Source organism: Euprymna scolopes, chromosome 14, assembly GCF_053919585.1.
Source record: "Euprymna scolopes isolate OS-2025 chromosome 14, ASM5391958v1, whole genome shotgun sequence".
NCBI classification, from domain to species: Eukaryota; Metazoa; Mollusca; class Cephalopoda; order Sepiida; family Sepiolidae; genus Euprymna; species Euprymna scolopes.
This window is the reverse complement of record NC_136495.1, coordinates 87,782,867-87,802,980: the sequence shown is the minus strand read 5'-3', so window position 1 is coordinate 87,802,980 and position 20,114 is coordinate 87,782,867. Positions and strand designations below refer to the sequence as shown.

At 38.9% G+C, this 20,114-nt stretch overlaps 1 protein-coding gene across 6 annotated transcripts in view; it reads left to right on the top strand.

The window, feature by feature from the left end:
* The window catches only part of LOC145293149 (DNA repair protein Ku70-like), a 462,221-nt gene that overhangs the window by 278,749 nt on the left and 163,358 nt on the right, over positions 1–20,114 (top strand). For all 6 annotated transcript variants that reach the window (XM_080139577.1, XM_080139576.1, XM_080139578.1 and 3 more), the window contains one exon: positions 2,462–2,558. In XM_080139577.1, coding sequence (XP_079995703.1) covers positions 2,462–2,558 — 97 coding nt within the window. The remainder of the gene's footprint in view (positions 1–2,461; positions 2,559–20,114) is intronic.

Below are 20,114 nucleotides of genomic sequence, written 5' to 3'. Positions count from 1 at the left end.
AAAAAAAAGAGTGCCCGCCGTTACCCGGGTGTTTGGAGGTGTTAAAAAAAATTAAATAAAAAGTAATAGTAGGCAGGCAGGCTCGAACCCGTGACATGAAGGTGGAAAAGAAAGTGAAAGAAAACCTGAGAGTTTACCGCTGCGCCATGACGTGAGCGGAAGTGTAACACATTCAAATTTAGCGATGTCAACCATTAGGTTGACATCCCTATGACGTGAGCGGAAGTGTAACACGTTCAAATTTGAACGTGTTACACTTTCGCTCATGTCATAGCGAAATGACTAGCTGTAGGTCAGTCAAGTTTTCAGCTTTCTGCCATATTTGTTGCCCCATAATGTTTGGGAAAACCAGCTCCTCCTAAAAAGGGGAACTCTGGAAACATCCAAATGAATAGCAATTGTCTAATATAAAGGGTTTCCCCCCACATTGATCAAAGCTGATTGCTTTCAAGACGTCCCAGCTTGGAAGGCTAGGAGGCTGTTGACTTTGCTTTGGTCAGCTTCATTTTATTTATACGAAAAAGACAAACAATGGAAAGAACAGGACAGAGGGAATTTTTTAAAAGTCGATCAAAATAAAGATAGAGACGACGTCCATTTTTGAATCTGAGATATTATAATAAAGGAAGTATAAGGAAACTTCTCCAAAATAGCAACCGATGCAAGAATCCCAGCGAAAAAAGCCTTTCTTAGATATACAAAAACGCTTGTGTTTTATATATATGGATAAAAAATAATTAGTTTTCATTCATTTTACAAGTTATTTTTGCAGAATATGGATCAATCTTTAAAAAGAATGTATTATACATAATAAATTTATTTTAAAGATCAGTCTGCAAAAATAACTTGTAAAATGAATGAAACCTAATTATTTGTTATCATTTTTTTTTTACATAGGAATCACCATTTATCAAGGCCTAGAGGCCACTTGAGGATAAGGGTTAATGGGTATACATTACTCAATGTGATTATAGCGTAGTAAACATAAGTAGTTGGAATTTTGTAAATTGGATTACTTAGGGGGGGATGGTTCATCAAGAACTTGTTTACATTGGACTTGAAGACAATCAGATTGTAGTCAGCCAGAAAGCAGGCAATTGGGACAGTTGTAACTCTGCAAGAAATTCCAGCTTAAAAAGCAACTTTTTCAAAATTTTCTTTGACAAGCTTCCAAGAGAAGTTATTCTTTGGATACTTAGTTCCATGCAACTAATGAATGAAGTTTCCAGACTCTACCACAGTTGTGAGCTTTGCGTTTTGAACTAAAAATAGATGCAGGAGTGCAATCAGTCCACTCCTGTTTATAATCGCTTATGACAAGCTGACAAAAACCTGCAGAAATCTTACTCTGTGGAAAGTTCTTTATGCAGGTGATATTTTTTATTAGTGTAACAAGTGAGTACAGCATTTAACAGGTGGAAATCGGTGCTTGAAAAAGATGACTCTAAGGCAAAGTATGATATTTGACACTAAGGAAATATTTCTCTCACAAAGCAGATACCCATGTAGTGTCTGTAAGCTTGGAATTAGCACAAAATTCATGAGGTGTAGAACATGCAATAAGTGGGATTGCAAAAGTTGCTCCAATCTATCAGTGCTATGCAGCTCATTTTATTTGCAGCATCTGCTGAAATCTGACTCCCATGAAAGCATAAATATTGAAAGAGTCAATAAATTTATCTACCATAACAACACAAGTGATTCCAAAATGATATATATCCACCACACAAAGTCTTCAAATTGTCAATGATTTTACAAAATGCAGGGATCGCATCACATACAAGAGTGGCAGCATCTAATACGCATGCATACAACTTGTATGACTGTGAGATGTGCTTAATGACGAAATATGTTATTCTGGTTGCAACGCATCAGATGGAGAAAAACACTTATCCCTCTGTTCAGGCCTTCTATGAAAAATTACATTGCATAATGTTACATAACCCACCATCAATTATCCAAAGTGCTCTAAAATGTGTCTGACATCGATGTCAATGGACCAAAACCCTGCCATGAGCCATTTAAAACATGAAGGAGATCGGTTGATGATGATTTGATTCAGGCAGGTAGCACAAGTGAAATGACAACAGACATAACAGAAGTTGAAAGTCGTTCATGAAATGTTTAAGCGAAGTATGAGACACTAATATGACAGATTACTGTCTAAAGACAGTAATTATTATTTCTATTCATCTTTGTTATATTTTGTTGTTTTTATGAATCTTTCTAAAATGTTAGCTATGTTTAAAAATAGTTTCTGAAGGAGGTTGCTAAGAAGGAGGTGTAGCTTAATGTTTAAGAATAGATACATGATTTACTTTGAATGAATAAAGTGTAAATCGTGTGTGTTTATTTCCATTGAAATGTTAGAAGAGGATCCAAAATAAGAGATTATAAAAAAATAAAAACATTGTGTGGAATTGTTCTTCATGAAAAAATGCTTTCAAATCTTTTCTTTCAGATTTCTGCTAATAAGTCAGTGCCGAAAACCATATTCAACCAAACTTTCTAAAAAGAATAATGAAGAATTGAAAACCAAAACCAAAACATATCTTACGGTGAGATTGTTGAATTTATTTAAATTATTGCTATTGATTGATGTCTGATTGATTGGTTGAAATAGTTGCTACAAAAATGTTACCATGTCTTAACTGATTTTTTCTTATATCATTATTTAATGTATTAATAAATCCGTAAAATTATAATAAACATAAAATTATTTTATTTAGTCTAAAAATCTTAGAAAAATCTCCAAGAATTGTATCAAAATTTTGGTAACATTTGTAAAAAAATCTAAAATAACAGAAAAAAGTTAATCTAATAAAATGAGAAATATTTTTTTATATATAATATTTTTATTTATGTAAACAGGTCAAATGATTCATGTTCATGGAAATGTTTCATTCATTAACTCTAAAAGTGACTCTCTCATTGGATTAAGAAAACATGTTCCTACATATGTGTATAATATATAAAAGTGAAAGTCTCTGTCTGTCTGTCTGTGTACATTTCCCTGTGCAATAACTCTGTCAGTTTTAAGTCTACAGACTCGAAATTTGATATGCAGGGTATTGAGATTTGGGAAAATCTTTGTAATCCGTTTTTGGCCAGAAATTTGGCTGTTAAGGGATTAAAGTTTTGATTTGACCTTTGAGAACTCTACCAAACTCCTCCGCCAATTTTGGGTATAAACACTTGAAATTTTAGATATAGGTTCCTTGGACATGGATCCAACTTAATAACTCGATTTGAGCCCAAAACAGTAAATGTTAAGGGGTCATAATAGGGGTCAAAGTTAAAAAAAAAAAAAAAATGACCTCTGCGGTCTCTATCAAATTACTCAGACAATTTATGGTCTAAACATTTGTAATTTTACATAAAGTGTATTCAGAGATAGGGCAAGCTTTTTAATCAGTTTGGGTCAAAAATTTGAGCTACCAATATATAAATGTATGTATGTTTGCATGTCTGCCTTAAACCTTCAACAGAGGCGACAGATTTTCACAAGATCAGTATCGTAGTGAAGCTCAACCCTCCAGACAACAAATACTGAAAAATTGGCTAAAAGCATCAATTTCTTCACCCTCAACTGGACACTTTGCTACAGGGAGGGGTCGCTTTTTTCACAGATATTTTCAAAAGTCATCCCTTCTTTTCAATTGTCTAGCCTTAATTTAAACATACGTCACTTCCGGTTTGGTGGTGGTCATAACAGCAAAGATGTCACTTTTTTTCCCGTTCTTTTCCTTCTTCGCAATACGGGTTTGAGCCTGCCTTCCTACTACCACTTTTTTTTTGCTTAACACACACCTCCAAACACCCGGGCAACACTAGGCACCCATGCTAGTATATATATATATTATGAAGGAGTCCTCAATTATCAAGGCCTGAAGGCCACTCAAGGATAAGAGTTAATGAGTGTACAGTGGTCAAAAGGAGCATGTCACAGTAATCATTGGAAATTTGGTCAATTGGATTACTTCAAGGGAACGACTCATTGAGAATTTGTTCACATTGAACTTGAAGACAACCATATTGTAGTCACTTGGAAAGCAGGAAAACAGAACACAGTTCCACAGGCGTGCAGTTCTAAGAAAGAAGCTTTGTTCATGGAATCTACATTTAGGTTTAGGAACAGATAAAGAATGGGGGAAATTATTGATAGTGGTTGCAGCTAGAAGCGTTTCGTGAAAGTTTGGTGAGGGGGGGGCATAGATTGGAGTTCAGACGAAAACTTGCCATTAAAATAGCAATAAAGCAAAGACAGGGTCGCAATGTCTCTTCTGTTGGAAAGAGGTTGTAGAGAAGAGAAAAGGGCATCCCCCACTTAGCTACAATGTCTATTTTGAACTCTGTCAAGGCAGGATAAGCTGCTTCTAGCAGTTCCTGCTCAGATGTGGTAACAGTATTCCATTCTTGGACGTACTTGGCTCCTATACATGTAAAGAATTGCATCAACAGTGAGATATCTACTGGAGTAGTAGAAGGATCTCACCATTTTTCCTGCAGCCTTGGCAGCAGATTTGATGTATGCATTCCATCTCTGATCAGGAGTAACGATCAAACCTAGAAACTTGTCAAAACATGGAGCCTCCCCAAGACTAGAGTCATTTATTTCAATTGATGCCAGATGGGGATCAGAACTCTGATGATTGAAAGATAAAAGCTTGGTTTTAGATGCATTGAAATTAACCAGCCACCTCTTTCCCCATTGCACCACGTGATCAAGATCAGAGGAGAGAGAATGAGAGAGAACTTGGTCGTTTACGGCCTTTGAAGTATTGCCTTGGATGGTAGTATCGTCAGCATAAATGTCTACAAATTATTTTAGGATGTGATTTGGGAGATCAGTTATGTAGATTAGAGAGGTGGGCCCAGGATAGACCCCTGAGAGACTCCAACATAAATACTGTGAGCTTCTGATGTCTGCCCATTAACCACTACTCTTATAAACCTATCAGAGAGAAATGATTTAATAACTGAAAAGACATTTCCAGCTATACCGTAGGTGAAGATTTTGTGGAGTAGACCTTTATGCCATACCCTATGCCTTTTTGTGGAGTAGACCTTTATGCCATACCCTATGCCTTTTTGTGGAGTAGACCTTTATGCCATACCCTATGCCTTTTTGTGGAGTAGACCTTTATGCCATACCCTATGCCTTTTTGTGGAGTAGACCTTTATGCCATACCCTATGCCTTTTTGTGGAGTAGACCTTTATGCAATACCCTATGCCTTTTTATGGAGTAGACCTTTATGCCATACCCTATGCCTTTTTGTGGAGTAGACCTTTATGCCATACCCTATGCCTTTTTGTGGAGTAGACCTTTATGCCATACCCTATGCCTTTTTGTGGAGTAGACCTTTATGCCATACCCTATGCCTTTTTGTGGAGTAGACCTTTATGCCATACCCTATGCCTTTTTATGGAGTAGACCTTTATGCCATGCCTTTTTATGGAGTAGACCTTTATGCCATACCCTATGCCTTTTTATGGAGTAGACCTTTATGCCATGCCTTTTTATGGAGTAGACCTTTATGCCATACCCTATGCCTTTTTATGGAGTAGACCTTTATGCCATGCCTTTTTATGGAGTAGACCTTTATGCCATACCCTATGCCTTTTTATGGAGTAGACCTTTATGCCATACCCTATGCCTTTTTGTGGAGTAGACCTTTATGCCATACCCTATGCCTTTTTGTGGAGTAGACCTTTATGCCATACCCTATGCCTTTTTATGGAGTAGACCTTTATGCCATACCCTATGCCTTTTTGTGGAGTAGACCTTTATGCCATACCCTATGCCATTTTATGGAGTAGACCTTTATGCCATACCCTATGCCTTTTTGTGGAGTAGACCTTTATGCCATAACCTATGCCTTTTTATGGAGTAGACCTTTATGCCATAACCTATGCCTTTTTATAGAGTAGACCTTTATGCCATACCCTATGCCTTTTTGTGGAGTAGACCTTTATGCCATAACCTATGCCTTTTTATGGAGTAGACCTTTATGCCATACCCTATGCCTTTTTGTGGAGTAGACCTTTATGCCATACCCTATGCCTTTTTGTGGAGTAGACCTTTATGCCATACCCTATGCCTTTTTGTGGAGTAGACCTTTATGCCATACCCTATGCCATTTTATGGAGTAGACCTTTATGCCATACCCTATGCCTTTTTATGGAGTAGACCTTTATGCCATAACCTATGCCTTTTTATGGAGTAGACCTTTATGCCATAACCTATGCCTTTTTATGGAGTAGACCTTTATGCCATACCCTATGCCTTTTTGTGGAGTAGACCTTTATGCCATACCCTATGCCTTTTTGTGGAGTAGACCTTTATGCCATGCCCTATGCCTTTTTATGGAGTAGACCTTTATGCCATGCCCTATGCCTTTTTGTGGAGTAGACCTTTATGCCATACCCTATGCCATTTTATGGAGTAGACCTTTATGCCATAACCTATGCCATTTTATGGAGTAGACCTTTATGCCATGCCCTATGCCTTTTTGTGGAGTAGACCTTTATGCCATGCCCTATGCCTTTTTATGGAGTAGACCTTTATGCCATAACCTATGCCTTTTTATGGAGTAGACCTTTATGCCATGCCCTATGCCTTTTTGTGGAGTAGACCTTTATGCCATACCCTATGCCATTTTATGGAGTAGACCTTTATGCCATAACCTATGCCTTTTTATGGAGTAGACTTTTATGCCATACCCTATGCCTTTTTATGGAGTAGACCTTTATGCCATAACCTATGCCTTTTTATGGAGTAGACCTTTATGCCATACCCTATGCCTTTTTGTGGAGTAGACCTTTATGCCATGCCCTATGCCTTTTTATGGAGTAGACCTTTATGCCATACCCTATGCCTTTTTGTGGAGTAGACCTTTATGCCATACCCTATGCCTTTTTATGGAGTAGACCTTTATGCCATAACCTATGCCTTTTTATGGAGTAGACCTTTATGCCATAACCTATGCCTTTTTATGGAGTAGACCTTTATGCCATACCCTATGCCTTTTTGTGGAGTAGACCTTTATGCCATGCCCTATGCCTTTTTATGGAGTAGACCTTTATGCCATGCCCTATGCCTTTTTGTGGAGTAGACCTTTATGCCATACCCTATGCCATTTTATGGAGTAGACCTTTATGCCATAACCTATGCCATTTTATGGAGTAGACCTTTATGCCATGCCCTATGCCTTTTTGTGGAGTAGACCTTTATGCCATGCCCTATGCCTTTTTATGGAGTAGACCTTTATGCCATAACCTATGCCTTTTTATGGAGTAGACCTTTATGCCATGCCCTATGCCTTTTTGTGGAGTAGACCTTTATGCCATACCCTATGCCATTTTATGGAGTAGACCTTTATGCCATAACCTATGCCTTTTTATGGAGTAGACTTTTATGCCATACCCTATGCCTTTTTATGGAGTAGACCTTTATGCCATAACCTATGCCTTTTTATGGAGTAGACCTTTATGCCATACCCTATGCCATTTTATGGAGTAGACCTTTATGCCATAACCTATGCCTTTTTATGGAGTAGACCTTTATGCCATACCCTATGCCATTTTATGGAGTAGACCTTTATGCCATAACCTATGCCATTTTATGGAGTAGACCTTTATGCCATGCCCTATGCCTTTTTGTGGAGTAGACCTTTATGCCATACCCTATGCCTTTTTATGGAGTAGACCTTTATGCCATAACCTATGCCTTTTTATGGAGTAGACCTTTATGCCATACCCTATGCCTTTTTGTGGAGTAGACCTTTATGCCATACCCTATGCCATTTTATGGAGTAGACCTTTATGCCATAACCTATGCCATTTTATGGAGTAGACCTTTATGCCATACCCTATGCCTTTTTGTGGAGTAGACCTTTATGCCATGCCCTATGCCTTTTTATGGAGTAGACCTTTATGCCATGCCCTATGCCTTTTTATGGAGTAGACCTTTATGCCATACCCTATGCCTTTTTGTGGAGTAGACCTTTATGCCATAACCTATGCCTTTTTGTGGAGTAGACCTTTATGCCATGCCTTTTTATGGAGTAGACCTTTATGCCATACCCTATGCCTTTTTATGGAGTAGACCTTTATGCCATGCCTTTTTATGGAGTAGACCTTTATGCCATACCCTATGCCTTTTTATGGAGTAGACCTTTATGCCATACCTTATGCCTTTTTGTGGAGTAGACCTTTATGCCATACCCTATGCCTTTTTGTGGAGTAGACCTTTATGCCATACCCTATGCCTTTTTATGGAGTAGACCTTTATGCCATACCCTATGCCTTTTTGTGGAGTAGACCTTTATGCCATACCCTATGCCATTTTATGGAGTAGACCTTTATGCCATACCCTATGCCTTTTTGTGGAGTAGACCTTTATGCCATACCCTATGCCTTTTTGTGGAGTAGACCTTTATGCCATACCCTATGCCTTTTTGTGGAGTAGACCTTTATGCCATAACCTATGCCTTTTTATGGAGTAGACCTTTATGCCATAACGTATGCCTTTTTATGGAGTAGACCTTTATGCCATACCCTATGCCTTTTTATGGAGTAGACCTTTATGCCATAACCTATGCCTTTTTATGGAGTAGACCTTTATGCCATAACCTATGCCTTTTTATGGAGTAGACCTTTATGCCATAACCTATGCCTTTTTATGGAGTAGACCTTTATGCCATAACCTATGCCTTTTTATGGAGTAGACCTTTATGCCATACCCTATGCCTTTTTATGGAGTAGACCTTTATGCCATAACGTATGCCTTTTTATGGAGTAGACCTTTATGCCATACCCTATGCCTTTTTATGGAGTAGACCTTTATGCCATACCCTATGCCTTTTTATGGAGTAGACCTTTATGCCATAACCTATGCCTTTTTATGGAGTAGACCTTTATGCCATAACCTATGCCTTTTTATGGAGTAGACCTTTATGCCATACCCTATGCCTTTTTATGGAGTAGACCTTTATGCCATAACCTATGCCTTTTTATGGAGTAGACCTTTATGCCATACCCTATGCCTTTTTGTGGAGTAGACCTTTATGCCATAACCTATGCCTTTTTATGGAGTAGACCTTTATGCCATAACCTATGCCTTTTTATGGAGTAGACCTTTATGCCATAACCTATGCCTTTTTATGGAGTAGACCTTTATGCCATACCCTATGCCTTTTTATGGAGTAGACCTTTATGCCATACCCTATGCCTTTTTATGGAGTAGACCTTTATGCCATGCCCTATGCCTTTTTATGGAGTAGACCTTTATGCCATAACCTATGCCTTTTTATGGAGTAGACCTTTATGCCATACCCTATGCCTTTTTGTGGAGTAGACCTTTATGCCATACCCTATGCCTTTTTGTGGAGTAGACCTTTATGCCATAATCTATGCCTTTTTATGGAGTAGACCTTTATGCCATAACCTATGCCTTTTTATGGAGTAGACCTTTATGCCATACCCTATGCCTTTTTATGGAGTAGACCTTTATGCCATGCCCTATGCCTTTTTATGGAGTAGACCTTTATGCCATAACCTATGCCTTTTTATGGAGTAGACCTTTATGCCATAACCTATGCCTTTTTATGGAGTAGACCTTTATGCCATGCCCTATGCCTTTTTATGGAGTAGACCTTTATGCCATGCCCTATGCCTTTTTATGGAGTAGACCTTTATGCCATAACCTATGCCTTTTTATGGAGTAGACCTTTATGCCATGCCCTATGCCTTTTTATGGAGTAGACCTTTATGCCATACCCTATGCCTTTTTGTGGAGTAGACCTTTATGCCATAACCTATGCCTTTTTATGGAGTAGACCTTTATGCCATACCCTATGCCTTTTTATGGAGTAGACCTTTATGCCATAACCTATGCCTTTTTATGGAGTAGACCTTTATGCCATACCCTATGCCTTTTTATGGAGTAGACCTTTATGCCATACCCTATGCCTTTTTATGGAGTAGACCTTTATGCCATACCCTATGCCTTTTTATGGAGTAGACCTTTATGCCATGCCCTATGCCTTTTTATGGAGTAGACCTTTATGCCATAACCTATGCCTTTTTATGGAGTAGACCTTTATGCCATGCCCTATGCCTTTTTATGGAGTAGACCTTTATGCCATAACCTATGCCTTTTTATGGAGTAGACCTTTATGCCATGCCCTATGCCTTTTTATGGAGTAGACCTTTATGCCATAACCTATGCCTTTTTGTGGAGTAGACCTTTATGCCATAACCTATGCCTTTTTATGGAGTAGACCTTTATGCCATAACCTATGCCTTTTTGTGGAGTAGACCTTTATGCCATGCCCTATGCCTTTTTATGGAGTAGACCTTTATGCCATAACCTATGCCTTTTTATGGAGTAGACCTTTATGCCATAACCTATGCCTTTTTATGGAGTAGACCTTTATGCCATAACCTATGCCTTTTTGTGGAGTAGACCTTTATGCCATAACCTATGCCTTTTTATGGAGTAGACCTTTATGCCATAACCTATGCCTTTTTATGGAGTAGACCTTTATGCCATAACCTATGCCTTTTTATGGAGTAGACCTTTATGCCATAACCTATGCCTTTTTATGGAGTAGACCTTTATGCCATAACCTATGCCTTTTTATGGAGTAGACCTTTATGCCATGCCCTATGCCTTTTTATGGAGTAGACCTTTATGCCATGCCCTATGCCTTTTTATGGAGTAGACCTTTATGCCATAACCTATGCCTTTTTATGGAGTAGACCTTTATGCCATAACCTATGCCTTTTTATGGAGTAGACCTTTATGCCATAACCTATGCCTTTTTATGGAGTAGACCTTTATGCCATAACCTATGCCTTTTTGTGGAGTAGACCTTTATGCCATAACCTATGCCTTTTTATGGAGTAGACCTTTATGCCATAACCTATGCCTTTTTATGGAGTAGACCTTTATGCCATAACCTATGCCTTTTTGTGGAGTAGACCTTTATGCCATAACCTATGCCTTTTTATGGAGTAGACCTTTATGCCATAACCTATGCCTTTTTATGGAGTAGACCTTTATGCCATGCCCTATGCCTTTTTATGGAGTAGACCTTTATGCCATAACCTATGCCTTTTTGTGGAGTAGACCTTTATGCCATACCCTATGCCTTTTTATGGAGTAGACCTTTATGCCATACCCTATGCCTTTTTGTGGAGTAGACCTTTATGCCATAACCTATGCCTTTTTATGGAGTAGACCTTTATGCCATAACCTATGCCTTTTTATGGAGTAGACCTTTATGCCATAACCTATGCCTTTTTATGGAGTAGACCTTTATGCCATAACCTATGCCTTTTTATGGAGTAGACCTTTATGCCATACCCTATGCCTTTTTATGGAGTAGACCTTTATGCCATACCCTATGCCTTTTTATGGAGTAGACCTTTATGCCATAACCTATGCCTTTTTATGGAGTAGACCTTTATGCCATGCCCTATGCCTTTTTATGGAGTAGACCTTTATGCCATAACCTATGCCTTTTTATGGAGTAGACCTTTATGCCATGCCCTATGCCTTTTTATGGAGTAGACCTTTATGCCATAACCTATGCCTTTTTGTGGAGTAGACCTTTATGCCATAACCTATGCCTTTTTATGGAGTAGACCTTTATGCCATAACCTATGCCTTTTTATGGAGTAGACCTTTATGCCATGCCCTATGCCTTTTTATGGAGTAGACCTTTATGCCATGCCCTATGCCTTTTTATGGAGTAGACCTTTATGCCATAACCTATGCCTTTTTATGGAGTAGACCTTTATGCCATAACCTATGCCTTTTTATGGAGTAGACCTTTATGCCATAACCTATGCCTTTTTATGGAGTAGACCTTTATGCCATACCCTATGCCTTTTTATGGAGTAGACCTTTATGCCATACCCTATGCCTTTTTATGGAGTAGACCTTTATGCCATAACCTATGCCTTTTTATGGAGTAGACCTTTATGCCATGCCCTATGCCTTTTTATGGAGTAGACCTTTATGCCATAACCTATGCCTTTTTATGGAGTAGACCTTTATGCCATGCCCTATGCCTTTTTATGGAGTAGACCTTTATGCCATAACCTATGCCTTTTTGTGGAGTAGACCTTTATGCCATAACCTATGCCTTTTTATGGAGTAGACCTTTATGCCATAACCTATGCCTTTTTATGGAGTAGACCTTTATGCCATAACCTATGCCTTTTTATGGAGTAGACCTTTATGCCATAACCTATGCCTTTTTGTGGAGTAGACCTTTATGCCATAACCTATGCCTTTTTATGGAGTAGACCTTTATGCCATAACCTATGCCTTTTTATGGAGTAGACCTTTATGCCATAACCTATGCCTTTTTATGGAGTAGACCTTTATGCCATAACCTATGCCTTTTTATGGAGTAGACCTTTATGCCATAACCTATGCCTTTTTATGGAGTAGACCTTTATGCCATAACCTATGCCTTTTTATGGAGTAGACCTTTATGCCATGCCCTATGCCTTTTTATGGAGTAGACCTTTATGCCATGCCCTATGCCTTTTTATGGAGTAGACCTTTATGCCATAACCTATGCCTTTTTATGGAGTAGACCTTTATGCCATAACCTATGCCTTTTTATGGAGTAGACCTTTATGCCATAACCTATGCCTTTTTATGGAGTAGACCTTTATGCCATAACCTATGCCTTTTTGTGGAGTAGACCTTTATGCCATAACCTATGCCTTTTTATGGAGTAGACCTTTATGCCATAACCTATGCCTTTTTATGGAGTAGACCTTTATGCCATAACCTATGCCTTTTTGTGGAGTAGACCTTTATGCCATAACCTATGCCTTTTTATGGAGTAGACCTTTATGCCATAACCTATGCCTTTTTATGGAGTAGACCTTTATGCCATGCCCTATGCCTTTTTATGGAGTAGACCTTTATGCCATAACCTATGCCTTTTTGTGGAGTAGACCTTTATGCCATACCCTATGCCTTTTTATGGAGTAGACCTTTGTGCCATACCCTATGCCTTTTTGTGGAGTAGACCTTTATGCCATAACCTATGCCTTTTTATGGAGTAGACCTTTATGCCATAACCTATGCCTTTTTATGGAGTAGACCTTTATGCCATAACCTATGCCTTTTTATGGAGTAGACCTTTATGCCATAACCTATGCCTTTTTATGGAGTAGACCTTTATGCCATACCCTATGCCTTTTTATGGAGTAGACCTTTATGCCATACCCTATGCCTTTTTATGGAGTAGACCTTTATGCCATAACCTATGCCTTTTTATGGAGTAGACCTTTATGCCATGCCCTATGCCTTTTTATGGAGTAGACCTTTATGCCATAACCTATGCCTTTTTATGGAGTAGACCTTTATGCCATGCCCTATGCCTTTTTATGGAGTAGACCTTTATGCCATAACCTATGCCTTTTTGTGGAGTAGACCTTTATGCCATAACCTATGCCTTTTTATGGAGTAGACCTTTATGCCATAACCTATGCCTTTTTATGGAGTAGACCTTTATGCCATGCCCTATGCCTTTTTATGGAGTAGACCTTTATGCCATAACCTATGCCTTTTTGTGGAGTAGACCTTTATGCCATAACCTATGCCTTTTTATGGAGTAGACCTTTATGCCATAACCTATGCCTTTTTATGGAGTAGACCTTTATGCCATAACCTATGCCTTTTTATGGAGTAGACCTTTATGCCATAACCTATGCCTTTTTATGGAGTAGACCTTTATGCCATAACCTATGCCTTTTTATGGAGTAGACCTTTATGCCATAACCTATGCCTTTTTATGGAGTAGACCTTTATGCCATAACCTATGCCTTTTTGTGGAGTAGACCTTTATGCCATACCCTATGCCTTTTTATGGAGTAGACCTTTATGCCATACCCTATGCCTTTTTATGGAGTAGACCTTTATGCCATAACCTATGCCTTTTTGTGGAGTAGACCTTTATGCCATACCCTATGCCTTTTTATGGAGTAGACCTTTATGCCATACCCTATGCCTTTTTATGGAGTAGACCTTTATGCCATAACCTATGCCTTTTTATGGAGTAGACCTTTATGCCATACCCTATGCCTTTTTATGGAGTAGACCTTTATGCCATAACCTATGCCTTTTTATGGAGTAGACCTTTATGCCATACCCTATGCCTTTTTATGGAGTAGACCTTTATGCCATAACCTATGCCTTTTTGTGGAGTAGACCTTTATGCCATACCCTATGCCTTTTTATGGAGTAGACCTTTATGCCATACCCTATGCCTTTTTATGGAGTAGACCTTTATGCCATACCCTATGCCTTTTTATGGAGTAGACCTTTATGCCATAACCTATGCCTTTTTATGGAGTAGACCTTTATGCCATACCCTATGCCTTTTTATGGAGTAGACCTTTATGCCATAACCTATGCCTTTTTATGGAGTAGACCTTTATGCCATACCCTATGCCTTTTTATGGAGTAGACCTTTATGCCATACCCTATGCCTTTTTATGGAGTAGACCTTTATGCCATACCCTATGCCTTTTTATGGAGTAGACCTTTATGCCATGACCTATGCCTTTTTATGGAGTAGACCTTTATGCCATACCCTATGCCTTTTTATGGAGTAGACCTTTATGCCATAACCTATGCCTTTTTATGGAGTAGACCTTTATGCCATACCCTATGCCTTTTTATGGAGTAGACCTTTATGCCATACCCTATGCCTTTTTATGGAGTAGACCTTTATGCCATAACCTATGCCTTTTTATGGAGTAGACCTTTATGCCATAACCTATGCCTTTTTATGGAGTAGACCTTTATGCCATAACCTATGCCTTTTTATGGAGTAGACCTTTATGCCATACCCTATGCCTTTTTATGGAGTAGACCTTTATGCCATACCCTATGCCTTTTTATGGAGTAGACTTTTATGCCATAACCTATGCCTTTTTATGGAGTAGACCTTTATGCCATAACCTATGCCTTTTTATGGAGTAGACCTTTATGCCATGCCCTATGCCTTTTTATGGAGTAGACCTTTATGCCATAACCTATGCCTTTTTATGGAGTAGACCTTTATGCCATGCCCTATGCCTTTTTATGGAGTAGACCTTTATGCCATAACCTATGCCTTTTTGTGGAGTAGACCTTTATGCCATAACCTATGCCTTTTTATGGAGTAGACCTTTATGCCATAACCTATGCCTTTTTATGGAGTAGACCTTTATGCCATACCCTATGCCTTTTTATGGAGTAGACCTTTATGCCATAACCTATGCCTTTTTATGGAGTAGACCTTTATGCCATACCCTATGCCTTTTTATGGAGTAGACCTTTATGCCATAACCTATGCCTTTTTATGGAGTAGACCTTTATGCCATACCCTATGCCTTTTTGTGGAGTAGACCTTTATGCCATAACCTATGCCTTTTTATGGAGTAGACCTTTATGCCATAACCTATGCCTTTTTATGGAGTAGACCTTTATGCCATAACCTATGCCTTTTTATGGAGTAGACCTTTATGCCATACCCTATGCCTTTTTGTGGAGTAGACCTTTATGCCATAACCTATGCCTTTTTATGGAGTAGACCTTTATGCCATACCCTATGCCTTTTTGTGGAGTAGACCTTTATGCCATAACCTATGCCTTTTTATGGAGTAGACCTTTATGCCATAACCTATGCCTTTTTATGGAGTAGACCTTTATGCCATAACCTATGCCTTTTTATGGAGTAGACCTTTATGCCATGCCCTATGCCTTTTTATGGAGTAGACCTTTATGCCATAACCTATGCCTTTTTATGGAGTAGACCTTTATGCCATGCCCTATGCCTTTTTATGGAGTAGACCTTTATGCCATAACCTATGCCTTTTTATGGAGTAGACCTTTATGCCATAACCTATGCCTTTTTATGGAGTAGACCTTTATGCCATAACCTATGCCTTTTTATGGAATAGACCTTTATGCCATGCCCTATGCCTTTTTATGGAGTAGACCTTTATGCCATAACCTATGCCTTTTTATGGAGTAGACCTTTATGCCATGCCCTATGCCTTTTTATGGAGTAGACCTTTATGCCATAACCTATGCCTTTTTGTGGAGTAGACCTTTATGCCATAACCTATGCCTTTTTATGGAGTAGACCTTTATGCCATAACCTATGCCTTTTTATGGAGTAGACCTTTATGCCATAACCTATGCCTTTTTATGGAGTAGACCTTTATGCCATAACCTATGCCTTTTTATGGAGTAGACCTTTATGCCATAACCTATGCCTTTTTATGGAGTAGACCTTTATGCCATGCCCTATGCCTTTTTATGGAGTAGACCTTTATGCCATAACCTATGCCTTTTTATGGAGTAGACCTTTATGCCATGCCCTATGCCTTTTTATGGAGTAGACCTTTATGCCATAACCTATGCCTTTTTGTGGAGTAGACCTTTATGCCATAACCTATGCCTTTTTATGGAGTAGACCTTTATGCCATAACCTATGCCTTTTTATGGAGTAGACCTTTATGCCATACCCTATGCCTTTTTATGGAGTAGACCTTTATGCCATGCCCTATGCCTTTTTATGGAGTAGACCTTTATGCCATAACCTATGCCTTTTTGTGGAGTAGACCTTTATGCCATAACCTATGCCTTTTTATGGAGTAGACCTTTATGCCATACCCTATTCCTTTTATGGAGTAGACCTTTATGCCATACCCTATGCCTTTTTATGGAGTAGACCTTTATGCCATACCCTATGCCTTTTTATGGAGTAGACCTTTATGCCATAACCTATGCCTTTTTATGGAGTAGACCTTTATGCCATAACCTATGCCTTTTTATGGAGTAGACCTTTATGCCATAACCTATGCCTTTTTATGGAGTAGACCTTTATGCCATACCCTATTCCTTTTTATGGAGTAGACCTTTATGCCATACCCTATGCCTTTTTATGGAGTAGACCTTTATGCCATAACCTATGCCTTTTTATGGAGTAGACCTTTATGCCATAACCTATGCCTTTTTATGGAGTAGACCTTTATGCCATGCCCTATGCCTTTTTATGGAGTAGACCTTTATGCCATAACCTATGCCTTTTTATGGAGTAGACCTTTATGCCATGCCCTATGCCTTTTTATGGAGTAGACCTTATGCCATAACCTATGCCTTTTTGTGGAGTAGACCTTTATGCCATAACCTATGCCTTTTTATGGAGTAGACCTTTATGCCATAACCTATGCCTTTTTATGGAGTAGACCTTTATGCCATACCCTATGCCTTTTTATGGAGTAGACCTTTATGCCATAACCTATGCCTTTTTATGAAGTAGACCTTTATGCCATACCCTATGCCTTTTTATGGAGTAGACCTTTATGCCATAACCTATGCCTTTTTATGGAGTAGACCTTTATGCCATGCCCTATGCCTTTTTATGGAGTAGACCTTTATGCCATAACCTATGCCTTTTTGTGGAGTAGACCTTTATGCCATAACCTATGCCTTTTTATGGAGTAGACCTTTATGCCATAACCTATGCCTGTTTATGGAGTAGACCTTTATGCCATACCCTATGCCTTTTTATGGAGTAGACCTTTATGCCATGCCCTATGCCTTTTTATGGAGTAGACCTTTATGCCATAACCTATGCCTTTTTGTGGAGTAGACCTTTATGCCATAACCTATGCCTTTTTATGGAGTAGACCTTTATGCCATACCCTATGCCTTTTTATGGAGTAGACCTTTATGCCATACCCTATGCCTTTTTATGGAGTAGACCTTTATGCCATACCCTATGCCTTTTTATGGAGTAGACCTTTATGCCATAACCTATGCCTTTTTATGGAGTAGACCTTTATGCCATAACCTATGCCTTTTTATGGAGTAGACCTTTATGCCATAACCTATGCCTTTTTATGGAGTAGACCTTTATGCCATACCCTATGCCTTTTTATGGAGTAGACCTTTATGCCATAACCTATGCCTTTTTATGGAGTAGACCTTTATGCCATACCCTATGCCTTTTTATGGAGTAGACCTTTATGCCATAACCTATGCCTTTTTATGGAGTAGACCTTTATGCCATAACCTATGCCTTTTTATGGAGTAGACCTTTATGCCATAACCTATGCCTTTTTATGGAGTAGACCTTTATGCCATAACCTATGCCTTTTTATGGAGTAGACCTTTATGCCATACCCTATGCCTTTTTATGGAGTAGACCTTTATGCCATACCCTATGCCTTTTTATGGAGTAGACCTTTATGCCATAACCTATGCCTTTTTATGGAGTAGACCTTTATGCCATAACCTATGCCTTTTTATGGAGTAGACCTTTATGCCATGCCCTATGCCTTTTTATGGAGTAGACCTTTATGCCATAACCTATGCCTTTTTATGGAGTAGACCTTTATGCCATGCCCTATGCCTTTTTATGGAGTAGACCTTTATGCCATAACCTATGCCTTTTTGTGGAGTAGACCTTTATGCCATAACCTATGCCTTTTTATGGAGTAGACCTTTATGCCATAACCTATGCCTTTTTATGGAGTAGACCTTTATGCCATACCCTATGCCTTTTTATGGAGTAGACCTTTATGCCATGCCCTATGCCTTTTTATGGAGTAGACCTTTATGCCATAACCTATGCCTTTTTGTGGAGTAGACCTTTATGCCATAACCTATGCCTTTTTATGGAGTAGACCTTTATGCCATAACCTATGCCTTTTTATGGAGTAGACCTTTATGCCATGCCCTATGCCTTTTTATGGAGTAGACCTTTATGCCATAACTATGCCTTTTTGTGGAGTAGACCTTTATGCCATACCCTATGCCTTTTTATGGAGTAGACCTTTATGCCATAACCTATGCCTTTTTATGGAGTAGACCTTTATGCCATACCCTATGCCTTTTTATGGAGTAGACCTTTATGCCATAACCTATGCCTTTTTGTGGAGTAGACCTTTATGCCATACCCTATGCCTTTTTGTGGAGTAGACCTTTATGCCATACCCTATGCCTTTTTTTGGAGTAGACCTTTATGCCATGCCCTATGCCTTTTTATGGAGTAGACCTTTATGCCATAACCTATGCCTTTTTGTGGAGTAGACCTTTATGCCATAACCTATGCTTTTTTGTGGAGTAGACCTTTATGCCATACCCTATGCCTTTTTATGGAGTAGACCTTTATGCCATACCCTATGCCTTTTTATGGAGTAGACCTTTATGCCATACCCTATGCCTTTTTGTGGAGTAGACCTTTATGCCATAACCTATGCCTTTTTATGGAGTAGACCTTTATGCCATAACATATGCCTTTTTATGGAGTAGACCTTTATGCCATACCCTATGCTTTTTGTGGAGTAGACCTTTATGCCATAACCTATGCCTTTTTATGGAGTAGACCTTTATGCCATAACCTATGCCTTTTTATGGAGTAGACCTTTATGCCATACCCTATGCCTTTTTATGGAGTAGACCTTTATGCCATAACCTATGCCTTTTTGTGGAGTAGACCTTTATGCCATAACCTATGCCTTTTTGTGGAGTAGACCTTTATGCCATGCCCTATGCCTTTTTATGGAGTAGACCTTTATGCCATAACCTATGCCTTTTTATGGAGTAGACCTTTATGCCATAACCTATGCCTTTTTATGGAGTAGACCTTTATGCCATACCCTATGCCTTTTTATGGAGTAGACCTTTATGCCATAACCTATGCCATTTTATGGAGTAGACCTTTATGCCATACCCTATGCCTTTTTGTGGAGTAGACCTTTATGCCATGCCCTATGCCTTTTTATGGAGTAGACCTTTATGCCATAACCTATGCCTTTTTATGGAGTAGACCTTTATGCCATGCCCTATGCCTTTTTATGGAGTAGACCTTTATGCCATAACCTATGCCTTTTTATGGAGTAGACCTTTATGCCATAACCTATGCCTTTTTGTGGAGTAGACCTTTATGCCATACCCTATGCCTTTTTATGGAGTAGACCTTTATGCCATAACCTATGCCTTTTTATGGAGTAGACCTTTATGCAATACCCTATGCCTTTTTGTGGAGTAGACCTTTATGCCATAACCTATGCCTTTTTG